At 38.6% G+C, this 16,810-nt stretch overlaps 1 protein-coding gene across 1 annotated transcript in view; it reads right to left on the bottom strand.

The window, feature by feature from the left end:
- The window catches only part of LOC105443774, a 33,415-nt gene that overhangs the window by 10,536 nt on the left and 6,069 nt on the right, over positions 1–16,810 (bottom strand). The window contains exons 3-7 of the mRNA XM_030989612.1: positions 15,107–15,418; positions 12,174–12,263; positions 9,076–9,229; positions 4,282–4,599; positions 828–926 (exon numbers count right to left, since the gene is read on the bottom strand). Of these exons, the coding sequence (XP_030845472.1) occupies positions 828–926; positions 4,282–4,599; positions 9,076–9,229; positions 12,174–12,263; positions 15,107–15,418 (973 nt within the window). The remainder of the gene's footprint in view (positions 1–827; positions 927–4,281; positions 4,600–9,075; positions 9,230–12,173; positions 12,264–15,106; positions 15,419–16,810) is intronic.

The raw sequence follows: 16,810 nt of genomic DNA, 5'->3' as shown, positions 1-16,810 counted from the left end.
GATATGAAAAGGGGCACTTATGAAAATCTAAAAGGGGCACTTATAATAAAGGAAAATGTGCATTTGTTGAATGAAAAGAGGGCACCGTTCAGATTTTTAAAAGGAGCAGTTATGAGAATGGGAAGGAGCTCTTTCTTTTTAATGGGGGCACTTATCATAAGGAAAAGGGGCACTTATTAGAAAGGGAAAGGGGTAGTTATGAGAAGGGGAAGGAGCTCTCTCTTTTTAATGGGGGCACTTATCATAAGGAAAAGGGGCACCTATTAGAAAATAAGAGGGGCACATGTTAAAATGAAAGGTGTGCTCATCCGAGTTTAAAAAAGGGGTAGTTGTTAAAAGGAGAAGGGGCACTTCTTACAAAGGAAAAAAGGGGAAGTTGTCAAAGTAAAAGGAGCACCTCTCAGTTTTGAATAGGGCAATTAACAGAGGTGAAGGGGGCACTTATTAAAAATGAAAAGGGGCACTTCTCGTACCTGAAAAGAGGCACTTACTAGAGATTAAAAAGGGCACTTATTCAAGATAATTTCAAGATTTATGAGAATGGAAAATGGACACTTATTGTAAAGGAAAAGGGGCACGTGTCAAAAATAAAAAGGGCACTCGTCAGAGGTGAAAAGGGAAAAGGGGCACTTTTACTAAGTAATATTGGCACTTGTCGAAGTAAAAGGGGCACCTTTCCTATGTAAAAGGGGCACTTCTTACAAAATAAAAGGGGTACTTTCCTATGTAAAAAGGGGCACTTTTGGGGTATCTGAAAAAGTGGAGGGGCACTGTGCCCCCCCTGCCCCCCGGGAGGGCCGCCTCTGAGTTCAGACTTGTATACTCACAGTTGTCTTCGCAAGAAATGCCTCCTTTACCAATAGGGCAAGTACATCGTCCATCTTCACACGTTCCTCCATTCTTACATGGATTCGGTTCGCAGGAATCTGCCGGATAATAATGGTCCTTGTTAGCGAGTATCCTATTTTTCCACGGTTAAAGCCCGTACAAAAGATAAACCCATTCTTATAATACATGTATTGGATAGTTATGAGGTCAATATAAGGATTTTTCGTTGCACACCTTACTTTCGAGGCTTTCGCTTTCTCTGCCGTAGTTTACAGGAGGGATTAGAGCGCCCTGCAAGGTCACTGGACAGGTGGTTATCTCATCAACTCAGCTCTCAGTTAACATAAGAAAACGAGGATCATGGGGGACCAATGGTCACCGATTAGGCATTGTTTGTTATATAGAGGGCGCAAGTAGCTACAAGTAGTGTAGTGGGCCTTTAAAGTGTTGTTGTTCGGATATGAAGCAGCAAATCCTCGCCTTTTTGTTTATAGATAGTTTGTTTTAACATGTGACGTACTGTGTGAATGGCCATTCATTACAGAAAATGTTGAGTTCTGGGAAAAAGTGAAAAATAAATCTGTGAGCGTTTTCATTGTTATAATGCAAATGTGGAAGATCATCGGGAAAAAAATGTTCCCTGAAAAGCATGGATCTTCAAATGCCTTTATATTCTAAATATAACAGCTTAAAAATATGGGCCTCATTTTTTTACCACATGTTTGTGTCGTCCCATATACATCTTTCTGTGTAAAGTGCTTGTTACTTTTACCAAGAATGGGCCAAAATTCTAATCATTTGATGAATCCAATACTTATATGCTACATGATCAATCTTTTCTGATCGATACGACACCGTTTCTTTCACAATGCAATTGCATGCCCAAGGGGGGGGGGGGGGTGGTGTTTCACAAAGATCCTAAGTCAAACTTAACTCTAAGTTGGACTTAAAAATTATGGATAGCCATTTGTAGCCTTAAAATAAAATATATTCAAGAGCAAAAATTCCAGTATTTTTAATAGACTTTTCATAAATTCCACATCAAGAACTAGAAATCTCCTTCATAATAGAAAATATGAATGAGTTGAATCAACATTTTATGCCTTCTAAAAAAACTTTTACAAAATGTTTTCAAAGATGCTAATGGCTTTCCATAATTTTCAAGTCCAACTTAGAGATAAGTTCAACTTAGGATCTTTGTGGAACACCCCCCAGAACTCAACGTTATTTTTAAATTGATTGCGATCGTGTTCATAGTAATAATTCGATCAATTCAAATAGTGCAGCTACTATATAACTATACTCTACAGCGCTGTGACGAAAACAAAACTCCTAACAGTGCTACTTTACAGACGCACAATAAAAAACTATGTAGAAGCTCCTGAAAAAAAAGGTGCGTCTCCAAAAAGCTTTGAAGACAGCAATAGATGAGGATTTTCGTGGGTCCAGTGGTAGGTTATTCGAGATATGTTTTTTAAAGCTTCCACAATTTTAAGCTGTTTGAGATTCGGATCAATGTTGCTCCAGTAGTTTGGTCAGGTGTATGAAATTAGCTTTTTGGTGAAACTGTCCTGGTTAGAGGAAGATGATAGTTTGTTTAAACGTGCTGCGTGTCGTAATTGGTATGTGTGTATAGCGTATATTTTTTAAAGAGTTCAATTATGGCTAATGGGAATTCTCGTCGGGATAACTGAAACATGAATATGCCGAGATTTGAAAGGTATTAATCTTTAATTTTTTAAAGTCTGTCTTTCAAAAAAAAAGGGTATGTGAGCAATAATTAGCTTTATTCATCACTCTGACTACACGTTTCTGTAAACGAAGTATTCTCTTAAGATATGCGGTGTTTGAATTACCCTAAGCAAGAATGCCATAATGTAAAAACGGTATTATTAGGGTTGATTAAAATATAATTGTATTTTGTAAGGGAATTAAAGTCTAAATTTGTTTATCAAACCAATATTTCCTGAAACAAGTCGGCAGAGCATTTCGAAATGTTTTTGCCAAGATGATTTGTTGTCAATTTTTATTCCGAGAAATTGTGTATATTGAACACAATCAGGGACTGCTCCATTTATGAATTCTTCACCCGGAAGTGAGTCAATAATGTTGCTATACAGTGTGAGTAAAAACAAAGTTTACACCTAGAAAATTGCTAATTATTCTAAAAATCATCTATGAAAAGTAAAATATAATTCATCGTATAGAAGGGTGTTTTATCCCGAATCATTTAGTATCATTTTGTGTGTTATGTGTTCACGCTTGGATGAACAGGGGGCATTGTTGCGAGAGTGGAAACATCAGCAAATAAGATTAATGATAAGATGGTAGATGCGCTTTTAAGATCTTCAGCAATTTGAACTGGGTCTGAGTTGAATCATCTTGCGCGCGAAGTTCCTGTGTTCTTCTTTACGCAGGGTTCTTATTCAGTGCAAAGTTTATTAGTTGCCATTATTTTTCTAAAGATCCTTTTTATGAGATTCAAACTGGTAACAACATTAATCATTTATTGCAAAACGCAAATTACTAGTCAATCTATTTTTAAATTTGTTTTACTTTTGCTCACTTGAAGTTGATTTGCTATTTTTGTACATTTTGTAAAATAATCGTGTTGTTGATGCGACGTAGGAGCGAGTTTTTTTAAATCCAGGGTTGACGGGGATTTTGTGGTAATTATTATTTTGTGCCTGACGTTTGCAGTGGTATATCTGTGTTGAATTGTGAAATAAAAGTTATAAGAAATCTTTTCAAATGATTAATATGTGTTTTCACAGTTGTTAATATGCGACCAGTCTAATAATTAAATTTTGTTTAAATTTGTTCATATCATCCTCGTTTTACGTTCCATTGTCAATTTATAAAATTTGTCCTTGCCACTTGGGTGAGGTCTGATCAAGAAATTTGGGAAGTGGTCGCTGATGTCGGTCAAAATTATACCCGTAAAAGCGTGTGTTTGATGATTTGAAAATATGTTGTGTATATGTGTTGCTGAGGAATTTGTGATGCGCATTGATGTGTTAATTACAGGAATTAATGTGTAAACATCTTTAAAAGATAGCTAAAAGACCAAATTAAAATAACATATGAACAATCCTTTTATTGTCAACAAAACTGTTGAGGTATATCCATCACAACATTCCTTTAATTTACAAAATTACCATGGAATCAAATTACGTATATAATACTTTGTATTATTCGCATGTTGTCAGAAGGAGGTTGGAATGGGGTAATTTTTTTCTGAAGGTTATGAAAAGGGCAGTGTGGAAGCGGCGTCAAAGTTCGATGACTACTTCATCGCATTAATGTTACAGTCGCCACACTTTCACAGTTATGATATAGTTCAAAATCCATATGTGGTATTGGTTAATACAAAAAGAGGACTCTTCTGATAACTGGATATTTCAGTTCCAGTAATACAAATTGTAACCGCAGCTATTGAATTATAGTCCTTACCATCACAAGAGATACCGACATCCTCATAATGCTCGCAGTCATGACGTAGAAGTCCGAAATGATTGCAGGACGCGATGCTAACTTCCTGTCCAGTACATACAGGATATTCAAGAACGATTGAGCCGTTACCTTCACCGTACTTCCCGGAGGAGAAGCGTAAGCCACGCTGGAAGCCAAGAGAACGACAGGCAACATTCGTAGCTACCTCACGCCACCCATGATTACATACCGTTCCCCATCGGCCTTGATAGAAGAGTTCGAGACGTCCCTCGGCCTCTGTGCTGCCACCAACCAGTCGGGTGGGTGGGATCCCAATGTCTGTCGTAGAAGGCGTTGTCCAAGGTTGTGATGTCGGAGGAGGAGGTTGTGGGTGTCATTGGTGGTGTATGGCAGCAAGAAGGGATTAAAATATATATTGTATGAGAAAAAAATACCTTGTTCCTCCAAGAATCAATGTCTTTTGTTTTTCGATGAGGTTTTTCCAGGTTTATGGCCCTGGTACAAATTGAAGGTGTAACTGAGTATATGTGGCGAGGTGAGGTATTGGACGTGATACAATTTAACGCGAATAAATAACGTTAATCTTACGATATCCATCTAAATTGCGAGATTTCGACTTTCAATTGAGTTGACATGAGATTCAATTGTGATATAGAATTGTAATAGATAGTTGAAGAGGTATATAACGCAACAAAATCGCCGATTTTTTTTTTCTAGATTATTTGAAATAAAGTTTTAGCCAGGCAAATTTTAAATTAGGTGAGGTTTATCGCGGAGCCATGTTTCACTTAGGCCAATTATAGAAAGGGGTAAAAATATATTTTCAACCAAGTTCTTAATTTGGTCCAAGTTTTTACTTATTTGTAAAGCGCTTAGACATTTGTAATAAGCGCTATATGAAAATTAAATATTATTATTATTACTTAAAGGTACTATGTCCCATTTGCAGGCCCCAAAAATGAAAAGGTTAAATTTCAACGGCATTTGAAAAATAATACTAATTTAGAACTTCCCTAAAAACAAGGGGGCTTAAATGGGAAAATAACGACTATTAGTTGTCGAATCGAAAAGAGCTATCATATTGCTCCGGTTGTCTCATTTTCGCTCGCTGGAACATTGCCAGCACAAACCACTGACCTCTACCTCCTGGACGGATCATCGCCCATTCCCATTCACTATACGTTACGTACTAAAAGGCTGTATTGTCTGACCGTTCATGAATATTCATGTTTGTGCTTACCTCGGCAAAATGCTTGCCTCTACTAAATGGAAAAATTACGGTGGGGGTTGGATGAAATGGACATAATGAACAAATCAGAACTGATCTATGATAATTCATGCTTCTTATCCTTCGTGTGCTTGACTTATAACCTTACAATCGCGTGGTAAATTGAGTCCAAAGTTCGACTTGTTGTACATGTGTTATATAGGCAATGGCAAGCTTGCGACCTATTTTAATGAAATTACGGTGGGTGAACTTTCAAAAGTCAATGAGACATGAGGGTTCCAATGAAACAGCTAGTGATAACGTACGTCGGAGTGGATGTGCTTTTCGTTTAAATAAAAAATGGATTTGTAACAATTTTTTTGGGGGTAAAAATCCATAGGCTAACATATTAGGCTGCTGACTCTGACGATAGGGGACGTTGTCAAATGAGACTAAACGGAGCTATATGAGCGCCAGTAAGTAATAGTCTGATTTTCAGACCATTGTACCGGATGGTCGTACGTTTTATGCTGCGCAAAGATTCAATCAGTTTAGTTTTGGCCATTACAAGAAGTGGGTTATTGATGTAGACAAATGTTCATGTACCCTTTACAGCCCATTGTATGTACGTTGTTACCATAGAAGAAAATAAGCTAGTCAGTCACTCAATAGTGTCTGACTGTAAAGTCTAGCAAGTAAACGGGTTTCCTTGCATAATTTGAATACGAGGGCACTGCTAATGTGTGAATTTCACAGATAGGACATACATGACATATTCATAATTCCTGTAAAGTTTTACAGCATTTGAGGTTGGCTGCAAAAGGGACATAGTACCTTTAAGCTTCGGATGTTAAGGTGAAAGTGCTTCTTGTTGCGTTGGAACAATATTTTCAGTAAATTTATTTAATTTCTAATATTTGCAAGTTGTGGTGCTGTAGTAGTATCATTGGGATCAATATGGTATACATATCCAGGATTTTGTTTGCATAAACGACTTATAGCATTTAGTTCATTTTGGTCCACACGTGTGTGCTCTATTGCATTAGTGTTTAGTCGTCGAGCTGTGGATATATAATAGATTGGGCTATTTTGAGCACCTTACTGACTGCCCCCCCCTATCATGATCCCGGTCGTCGAATGTCCGATGAACAAGAACATTTGCAAGTTTGTAGATATTTACGTAAGGAACAAGATGGTATAATTAGTTTTTTTTCCTAATATGCACATTTTTGTCGTTATAGCCTAATTAATTATGCAAAATGCTAATTTAATGCATTTTACAGAAAACTCTACATATTTGTCTGTAGACTTGTGAAGAATCTTGAAAATATATTGAATAACTGTTTCCTTCATCTCAAATTCATGAGGTTTCATTATTTTTATGATATTTGAAAATGCATAGGTTAATTTGCATAAATTTTGAATACGCAAATTACGCATTCATGAATATCAAATCTGGAAATATACAGAGAACTAGAATCATTACAAAAATTGTCAGACCCCACTTTTTGAATGTTAAAACTCATAATTCATATGAAACTTCTTTTCTAACACAAAATAGTTATTTTGATGTAATTAATAATGATCATTCATGCAAATTCGATACGATTTCCAAATATTTATTTTCTTAAGTATTTTATTGTTTTTTTAAAATTTCCTTTTATATGTATTGTTTTATTTGTAATGTATTCTTTTGTTCTGGAATACATCAAGTTACTTTGAGAAACATATAAAAGCAATTTGATATCAATTCATATCTCCCACTTAGGAAGAAATACATCTAAACCTGTATTCACATTTCTGCTTGTACATGATTATAGGTACTTATAGCACTTGTTGATGACATGCGCATACTAACTGTTATGTAACACCTATTTTTTGTCCACGGGGGCTCTTCCAAAAAAAAAAAGAGCTACCGTAAGCCTTCTCACGGGGGCTCTTTTAGTGCTGACGGGGGGCTCTTATTTTAATACAAGTTTCCATTGAATTGGTACCCATGAAACTCCTAAATTCCTTGGTATTTTATCATTATCATTTATTTAAGTCGGCATTTTCCCTCGGCATTCTCTCCATTCTTCCCGCTCTGCACGTAATTCCCTCCTCATTATTCGGAGCAACCTTATTTACATTCTTTCTTTACATTTGGTCTTTACCATATCCTTCCAAAACACAGGGGCGGATCTAGCTTTTTGCTAAGGGTGGAGGGGGTAACCCATATACGATGTGGAGTATCGTCCACGATCCGCGAAGTGGCGAGGATATTTTTTGGCGCTATTTTGAACCCCCGTTAGTGATGTTTTCCTGGCAGCTACTGACATCTACTTATACTGTGTAGGTCTGGACACGTGATAGCATTTTTCTATGCAAATCACATTTTCACTTGGGGGGCTTCCAGCTCCCCCCAGTACAGTAAGGGTTAAAACGCGATAGTAAATCATACTGAAATTGTAATTTCTTTACTTACTTGTCAAACTAGGCAAAATATGAGGTTCTTTTAGCAGAATGAAGATGGATGTAATAAAGAGGTGTATTTGACAACATTTTCCCCAACATTTTTGGGTAATAAAACAAGTATTTGTCAGTGACCTTTGATATGAAACCAAGTTACTTTCTAGCCTTCACTGTCAGACACTATTAAGTGATCGACTGACTTCTTTTTTCTGTGTTAATATCATACATACAAATGAGCTGTAAAGGGTACATGAGCATTTTTCTACATCAATAACCCACTTCTTATAATGGCCAAAATTAAACTGATTGAATCTTTGAACAGCCCAAAGAGTAGGACCATTCGGTACAATGGTCTGAAAATCAGACTATTTTATTAAATGAGGGCGCCCGCTAAATTAGATTTGACAATTACTCACGGTCGTCATTTTCCCACAAAAAGATATTATCAAGCCCTTTTGTGTTGAGGGAAGTTCTAAATTAGTGTTATCTTTCACATGCCTTTGAATTAAACCTTTTCGTTGTTTAGACCTGCAAATGGGAATTAGTGGGCCTATCTTTAACAAAAAAGAGCGTGCGTATGAGGTTCAGCGCGGTATTGTTCAAGCAACGGTCTGAAGCAGGGCAAATGCGACTCCAGCAACGCATAGTATGATAGTTGTCAATGCTAATGCGTATTGACCTTTAGCGCTTTATACATGCTGATCGAGAGGCATCAATTGCACACAATATACACATAGCACACAATTGCACACTAATGCACACAATGAATACGAAGTGGCTGATCGGCAATTTTGACAGTAGGCTCACGATTTTAATTTTCAATTTTTTTTTTTTCACACCGGTAAGTTGAAAAGATTGTATTTACTTCTACTTAGGTGTCATCAATTGTCACTACCGATTTTGAGTGAACTCAGTTGAGATTTGTACAGTAGTGTTTGAAATTTTGAGAATCAATAGAGGTCGTCTAAACATATTTTAATACGCGAAAAGTATACTAATGCTGCTATGTGTGGGAAAATGTTGTGTTAAATTGGGGCTGGTTAGATCACCACCTCAGTATGTTTCATAAAACTGTTTGGAAACAGCAACCTTTACAACTTTACCAGTGTGACGACACGCGTCAGTACTATATTTACCTTCCACGCCCGGTAAGACGTTGGTGACATCATAGATCCAACGCCCGGGGACGCCTGCATTACTGGAAACCTGCAAAATGGTCCGGTCAAACAAAACCCTGCTTGTACCAGGAAGGATATAGGAATGCCTTCTATTGCCATTGAAGAGTCCACCCTTAAGACACGGATAAAAAGGAAGAAACAATAGTAAAAATGATGGCAAAGACTTTAAAGGCACACTGTCCTACTTGTAGCTACTTGCTCCCTCTATAGTGAAAACTTCCCAAATCGGTGCCTGTTGGTCCCCCATGATCCTCTTTTTCTTATGTTAAATGAGAGCTGAGTTAATGAGATAGCCACCTGTCACAGTGACCTCGATAGCTCACTGTGTGGTCTAATCCCTTCTGGCTGAAGTAGTAAAGCCTACCTTTAAAGAAATAAAGTCGATGGCAAGAGACCTTCGTGAAAGAGTCATGAATATAAGTTTACCGACAATCCGTTGGAACGCGTTGCCATTGACAACGGGATGTCGGTTTAACGTGATGAACTTGATTTGAGATGAAATCATATCCCTTTGTACCATCTTCGATGAGGCCAGGAGAAAATATGTCAGGCATGTGCTTAAAGGGATAATTGAGTTCTTGTTTCAGACCGCAGATGCCCTCAAAGTGGTGACACGACATTTGCTCCTGCGACAGTTGCTCCGGGCTTTATTTCGTCTAAGATGTAGGGTTAGGGTTAGGGTTTCAATAGGGTTTTATGTTAGGTTTAGGGTTAGGTTTAGGGTAGGGTATAGTGTTGAATCCAGGGTTGAAGTTAGCCATTCGATTAGTGTATGAAATTTACAGCGGAGCAATTGTCGCCGGAGCAAATGTCATGGAATCCTCAAAGTGGATGGTTATAAAACTTATTGCTTCTATTCTTATTTATGATATTTCTAGTGCTGTTTTATGACCTAAAATTGCTATGAAGGTAATTTAGACCCCATAATATGTAAAATATAGCCAATACGATCATGCCAATTCAGCTCAACTTTAAAAAAAAACACAGTGACCGTTAATTAATTAATTGATTATTAATAATAATAGATGAGCCGGCTGGCTGTGCGTATTATAACAAACACGAAAAAGACAACAAAAAGGCAACATCAGCTTTGGCTTGAATAAAACGTATAAGGCGCTATTTAGTTTTTTGAATGCAGTGGCTGGTTCAAATTATCTAATATTTGTGGTGGTACAAATGTTTACTTATGATATATTTATGGATATATCAGCCGTCTCTGAACCGATTTTGATCAAACAAAGATGATTTTGTCACTGTTTGATGTTCTTTAAATTTGACACTCATTTTGCCATTATCTCACCCAAAAATGATTGTGTGTAGCTCCCTCTGCAACATAATTCAAATATCCCTTTAAAGGGACTGGATCGGCAGTTTCCATGTGCAGAAGGCCATTATTCGCTGACACCAGACTTGGTGGAAATACCATTAATGGGAGTACAAATCTGCACACAGCAAACCCGCTGGCCAATTACCCCCTAATCGCTCGGAGAGCTTCGGTGAGGGAAAAGCGAAGCATTACGTAAGGTCTAATGGTCATAAAACTGAAGGCAAACCCTGGTGATTGACAACACCTGTTATTTAGTAAACACCCGAACGGTGTCGAATTCCCCATGAGAGCTGACTTCTATGTGACTTTAATTGGATCTTTCTTGCAGATATGTAGACAAAATATTCCTGCCTAGTTGCAAACTAATTTGCCACTTTCAAAGGGAAATATGCTTTTGTATCATTTTGTATTGATAATTACTTTTCGCTACCACTCGTCTGATAATACGAGCAGTACAATGGCTTACCTTGACAGGAGGCAAGCGAAAGAAAATGAGGCAACATTTCTAAAATATCAATAAAAATGACTCGACTGGGCATGTGTGGGCACTTATCTGAAATATAACATCATAAAGAACTGTACTCGTAATCCGAAAAGTATCAATTGCAGGTTTTAAGATTGTATCAATTTACTATTTTTCACAAATTAAAACTGCTATTATACAATGTATGCACATTTCCCCCAAACGACCCTTGAAAATGGGTGGGGATTTCGAATGAGTAGGTGTTTCGAGGCTTGAGTGGCACAACCCGTCCAAACCGATTATGGGTATCCCCCCCCCCCCCTTGGGCTTCGTCCCTCGCAATTCCTCCCCCCCCCCCCCCCGGTCATGAAAATAAATCGCCGCCCCTGGCTATAGCAAAGAATATGCTGAGTGAATTCCATTTATAGAGATGCCATTTACATAGCAGGTGAATCAAATAAGCCATATTCAGACGTGTCTTCCTAGTCGGCGTAAGTTTTTCCCTGCAGCAATAAATATTCCATAAATATTCAACTTACAGCATTAGTTGTCTATTCGCTCTTACTCGGACCAACTTGCCACCATAAAGTTAACACGACCTTCCACCGACCCAATGGTAGCTCAGGCACTAGTTGACCTCAACCCATCTAAACCGCGCGATATCTAATTTTCATTACAATTGTAAACAATCAACCATTGTGAAAGGTCACGAAAGAAGGTTGGCATTTTCACGTTAATTTTCGAGCTCAATTTAATCCAGAAATGGCAAGATCATCCAGTGCTATTCTATTCCTATTAATTTCCGTTTTTCTTTAGAGTTACTCTTTGACGAATTTGTACCGAACCTCTTTGGATAAACATCATTGGACCACGACAGCCCCACCTGGACAACGCGCGAATATGTGTTTAGCACTTCGGTACGCTATTGAGTGAAAGATTGTCTGATTGGCTCACTTTGAATCGTCGGATCATCGCGTCCGGTCATGTGGGCGCGTTACACGATCTTTCATGAAACGAAAGTAGAGCTCATGTCGAGATTCACGTTAAGGAGGCGAACTTTCGTAAATTGGCCGTAAGGTTTTCACAAAAATCGTCGCGTAAATTGGACCAGACAAATTGTAAATGGGAGGGGTTCGTTTCACAAACATCACCCCCGACATTTCGTGAATGAAGGGGCATGTTTTTACAAAAGGCCGGGTAACGCGACCATCCGACCCAACGCGATGACCCGATGATTCTAAATAAACAGTCTGATTAATGCTGCACCTCTGCTGGATATATGGCCCCCGCAGTCGAAACGAAGTTGAGAACGGCATAAGTCTTTCCCCCGGTCACCGCAAGGACAACCTGAAAAGTCTAAATGAAAAGTATAGCCCCAAACCGGATTAGTCAGAATGAAATTGGTCATGTACATAAACTTTATTGCTGTCGTTATTATCACTGTCATTATGATACTCATAACAAAACTAAAGATTATAATCTAAATAATAATAATGATAATAATAATAATAATAACATGGAGACTGACGAGGCTTCTTTGAGTGAAAAAAAAATATTATTTACATTTTCGTTATGGGAGGAAACCATAAGTCTACTATTACTATTTCTATTATTCTATATAATGATAATGATATTACTATTATTATTATATGTATTACTATTATTATCATTATTATTTATCATTATTATCATTACCATTAATTTTGTTATTATCATTATCATTATCATCATCAACATCATCATCATGATAAGCACTTTTGTTTCATTTGGTTTTTAATCTGTTTACTGCACCATGTTTTAACGAGGGCTTAAATTTCAGCTTGCATGGGGAAAGCACAGTATTGAGTGATCACGCCTCTGCGTTTCTGTAAGGCTTTTTCGCGACGTCCAAACCATTCCGTGAACTCGCAAGCGGTAGCGTACTAACTCATAGCCTGCCATAAGGCTGCAAGCACGCTATCGTTATAGTGCTTTGTACATGCGAGTGAGCCATCGCTTCAGTGCCATTTGTGTGCAAGCACGCATTCGTAATAGCAGTTATTGTTCATTCTCATTGAACTGTGCTGTGTGTTTTGCACTCGCTATGCATAGAACCATCGCGTTAATCAGATTATCTCCAAAACAACCTGGCACGGGGGATTTGAGGCTTCGCACAATGGGGATTAGCCCCGTGGCGTGATAAGAGTTAAAGTGGCATGTTCCCCGTATTCCAGAGGGCGTTCAAAATACGTACCCGCTGGCGGACGGTGCTAGCTGCCTATTGACACCAACAGAATACGGCTCTTACGCAGATGGCATGTTCCGAATGCCCGCACAATGCCGATTATCGCATACATGTGCCAAAGTAATACCAATCGCAGTTCGGTTCTAAGATTCGGCTGCTGTTTCCGCCCACTTTCGTGACGTCAGGATCGGCAGCGATCAGCTGGCTTGACGAAGGCAGGCCAGGCTGCGCGTACTTTGATTGACAGCTGTATGCAAATTAGAAGTCGATCTTCGGAACCAAGATGGCGATGACTAGAGCAGCGATAACTACAATGGCGGGAACGTGCCCCTTTAAGAAACAACCATATTCAGAAATGTAGGATGTAAAAACGTGACATGAAAAAGGTTTCCAAAGTATTCTAAAAATGGCGTGTTCAAATGGGAAACAAATGCAGTCAACCGTTCATACATAAGTTTCTATTCAACACATTCACTGACTTCACTTCTAAAATTAAAAGTTCACTAATGGCATCGAATGCAGAGTATTAAACAGTTGTTTGATAAGATGTAGGGGTTTCATTATTACGATCTGTGTTATAAGCGACCGCTTGTGAGTTTCCGTGACCTTGGATCGTGCGAAAGAGCGTTACAGAGACTTACCCCGTGTCCACACACACATTATCGTGATTAGGCGTGATTGGTTATACCGTTTCGGGATAGTTATACGATGAAATTATGTGTGTGGACGCTTACTAACGATAGGTCGTATAACGAAACGTCGTATAACGAAACGATGCCCAAACATGCGTTTCGTTATACCACGTATAAAGAATCACTCCTAATCACGCCTTAACACGGAGTGTGTTGTGTATGGACGTAACTAGTATAACTAGTCGAACTAGAACGTTATAACTGGGCGGGGTTTAACGTGACCTCGAGCGGAAGGAGACCTGACCTCTCATTTCCGCTTCCATTTCATGATCGCAGTAGCAAACTGCGTACCTATACGACATTTCGCTGTAGAGTTTCAGGATTACTTTCTTCTGTGTGTGGACATCCTAGAATTTATACGACGTTTCTTGGGTATGGACACCCTGAAATTTATACGATGATTCTTTATACGACGTTTCGTTATATTCGGGATAAATTGTTTTGTGTGTGGACACGCTGGCAGAAGCGGGATCACTCATAACTGTGTTTTGCTCAAGCTCTTGAGGGTAATTTTGTGTCTACAAATAAGCCGGCTTCGCGTCGCCTTTTTATGAGCTGACGTTGGGGTACACTCCACGTATTAAAACAAGCGCTTAACATTTTCGCGCGGATCGCATTTTTTTGCAATCTCATCGACATCGCGATCGTACATGTACATGTGCCAGACCCCGATATCAAAGCGCGCCTGGTGAAATATTGATATATGATGACGGGTCATGTCACTTCCGTTTAAAAGCCGGCTCCGAGTCCACTTTGGTGTTACATCTACTGATTGCGGGACTGAGTTCGGACTCGGGCCGACTTCAAACCACTTCCAAAGGTAGACGGGGATGGAGGCAGCCCCAGTCCGGTTTTTCAAAAAAGTTGATGTTACACATTACGTCGAGCCAGCTCTGGAGGCAGCATCAGTCCACTTTCAGAGGCATTTGTAAACGGTGTCATGGTCAAGAATTTGCAGCCACAGAATTACCCTATTAATATTATAATAACAATTATGAATTCAAATAGTGCTTATTACGGAATACCATCTTTCACTACCGCTTTGCATATAATCATTATTACCCCGATCATTGGATACATTCACGCATACAGTATGCACCATTTACATTTCCCCCGATGTATACCTACCTTATGGTCACCGTGAGAGGATATGGCAATTTTTATCACAATTTTTTTTTGGTCATCCTACCAGGTCCCCGTTTTATCCTGGGTATGGATTTGAAAATATAGATCACCGTCTTGCCAAATGACAAAACTATCTCTCTCGATACGCTTAGACTTACCGAGGAAGATGAAGTAGTACCGGAAGTAGAAATAACTTTTCTCCACGTGACCACGAAGAGCCACTCTACGAAAGAATCAGGTAGAAAATCGGCGAGGGCGTCGTTCAGTGTCGTAGCCAGTCCGTCGGATTCAGCTGCAGAAATCTCAAAGTACGTTACGCTACTAGTAGTGTCGCCAAGCCTATTCCTCTGCAACATCGGATACACGGCTGCGATGTCATCAATGAGGACGATATTTTCAATGGGTATGCCGTCATCGGAGAAGTCAAACGTCCTCTCCTCTCCGAAGTATATCAGTCCATTGACAGAGACCTAGCCAACCACAAATGATTTGACAATAATAACTCGATCAAATCGACCAAGCATAGGATTTTTTTCATTTTGCAATTAATACCTGTAAAACTAATATCTATTTGGACTTCACTATACTATTTATGGTTGTATTATAAATTATCTTCTTTATGAACCATACTTTTTCGTTTCCTATTATCCCTTTTCCTTTTGGGATATCTTTTCAGCCTTTGTGCTGTCTAGTCTGAAGGATATTGATGACTGCTGGGATGCTCTTTTTTGAAAGTGTTAATTCTGATATAATTTTGCAGAGAAGCAGAAAAAGATCAGTGAAAGTTTTAGCAGAATCCAATAAGCCAGTTCACGGTTGCAGTCTGAGCATGAGCAGATAAAGGTCATTGCAGAACAAATTGTGAAATACATGGAGACGAAATACTGGATACGTGCTTATGAAAGTTATGTAATCATTATTCATTTATGCACTCCATGATACACAGGTGGAAATATTCTTTGAAAAGGGGAAACAAAGGCTATTTATGTAGCACCTCCATCGCTCTAGGAGTGATTATTTCAAAAAGTACAAAGTAGGACCTCTTCATGTTTTGAAGATCTGTGGATATTCGGGGGGTCATTGCAGTAATGTGCTAACCGTGAACTGGTCTATTCAGAATAAACACGATATGATTTTTGTTTAGATTGCGATAAGATCAAACATAAATTGGCAGCCCTGTGACCTACCGTTCGAGGTCCCCTCCCATTTTCTTCTTACCAAAACACAATTCTAATTTTCAGTCATACATTTCCCTATTTATGATCATTGTAAATATGTTTGTATACAACCCTTGAATGAAACAAATCTTTATTCGATCCTCAATAGCAATGAATGGAAATCTATGGAATTTTTAATTTGGAGCCAAAGGGACAGCACTTCGGAGGATACGTCACAGAGTCGCCAATATGTGTTTCAATGATTGCAGCTTCAAAAATACTGATAAAAATTCTTATATCGAATACGATTTTGCTCCAACTTTTACCTATCTGGGTATTGTCGTGAAACAGGAATCAGAACTTCGAAAAACCGACAAAAGAAAAATCCTTCGAAAAGCCTCAATTATCTACACAAACCAACAATGAATAATGTTAAAAAGTACCTTTCAAATGGCAAAGAATCGAGAGAAAAAATATTATATCCGTAGAATTATTTTTCGAACAATATATCTCCAACAACACGTTGACTTCCCTTGTCTTTTATTTATACTGCCTTGTATTGAACGATGAGGGCTCTATATTCACAGTGCATTATTCCCTGTTTTCGAAGAGATTGCCACTTCTCCGTTTTCCATACATAGTTGTCACTTGAGTATGACTAATTTTTCTCCGGACGTCGAATTACGTCACAAGCACCGGTCTCCT

Source organism: Strongylocentrotus purpuratus, unplaced genomic scaffold (genome assembly GCF_000002235.5).
Source record: "Strongylocentrotus purpuratus isolate Spur 01 unplaced genomic scaffold, Spur_5.0 spur5_scaffold_18, whole genome shotgun sequence".
Classification (NCBI taxonomy): domain Eukaryota; kingdom Metazoa; phylum Echinodermata; class Echinoidea; order Camarodonta; family Strongylocentrotidae; genus Strongylocentrotus; species Strongylocentrotus purpuratus.
This window is presented reverse-complemented; position numbering and strand designations above follow the sequence as displayed.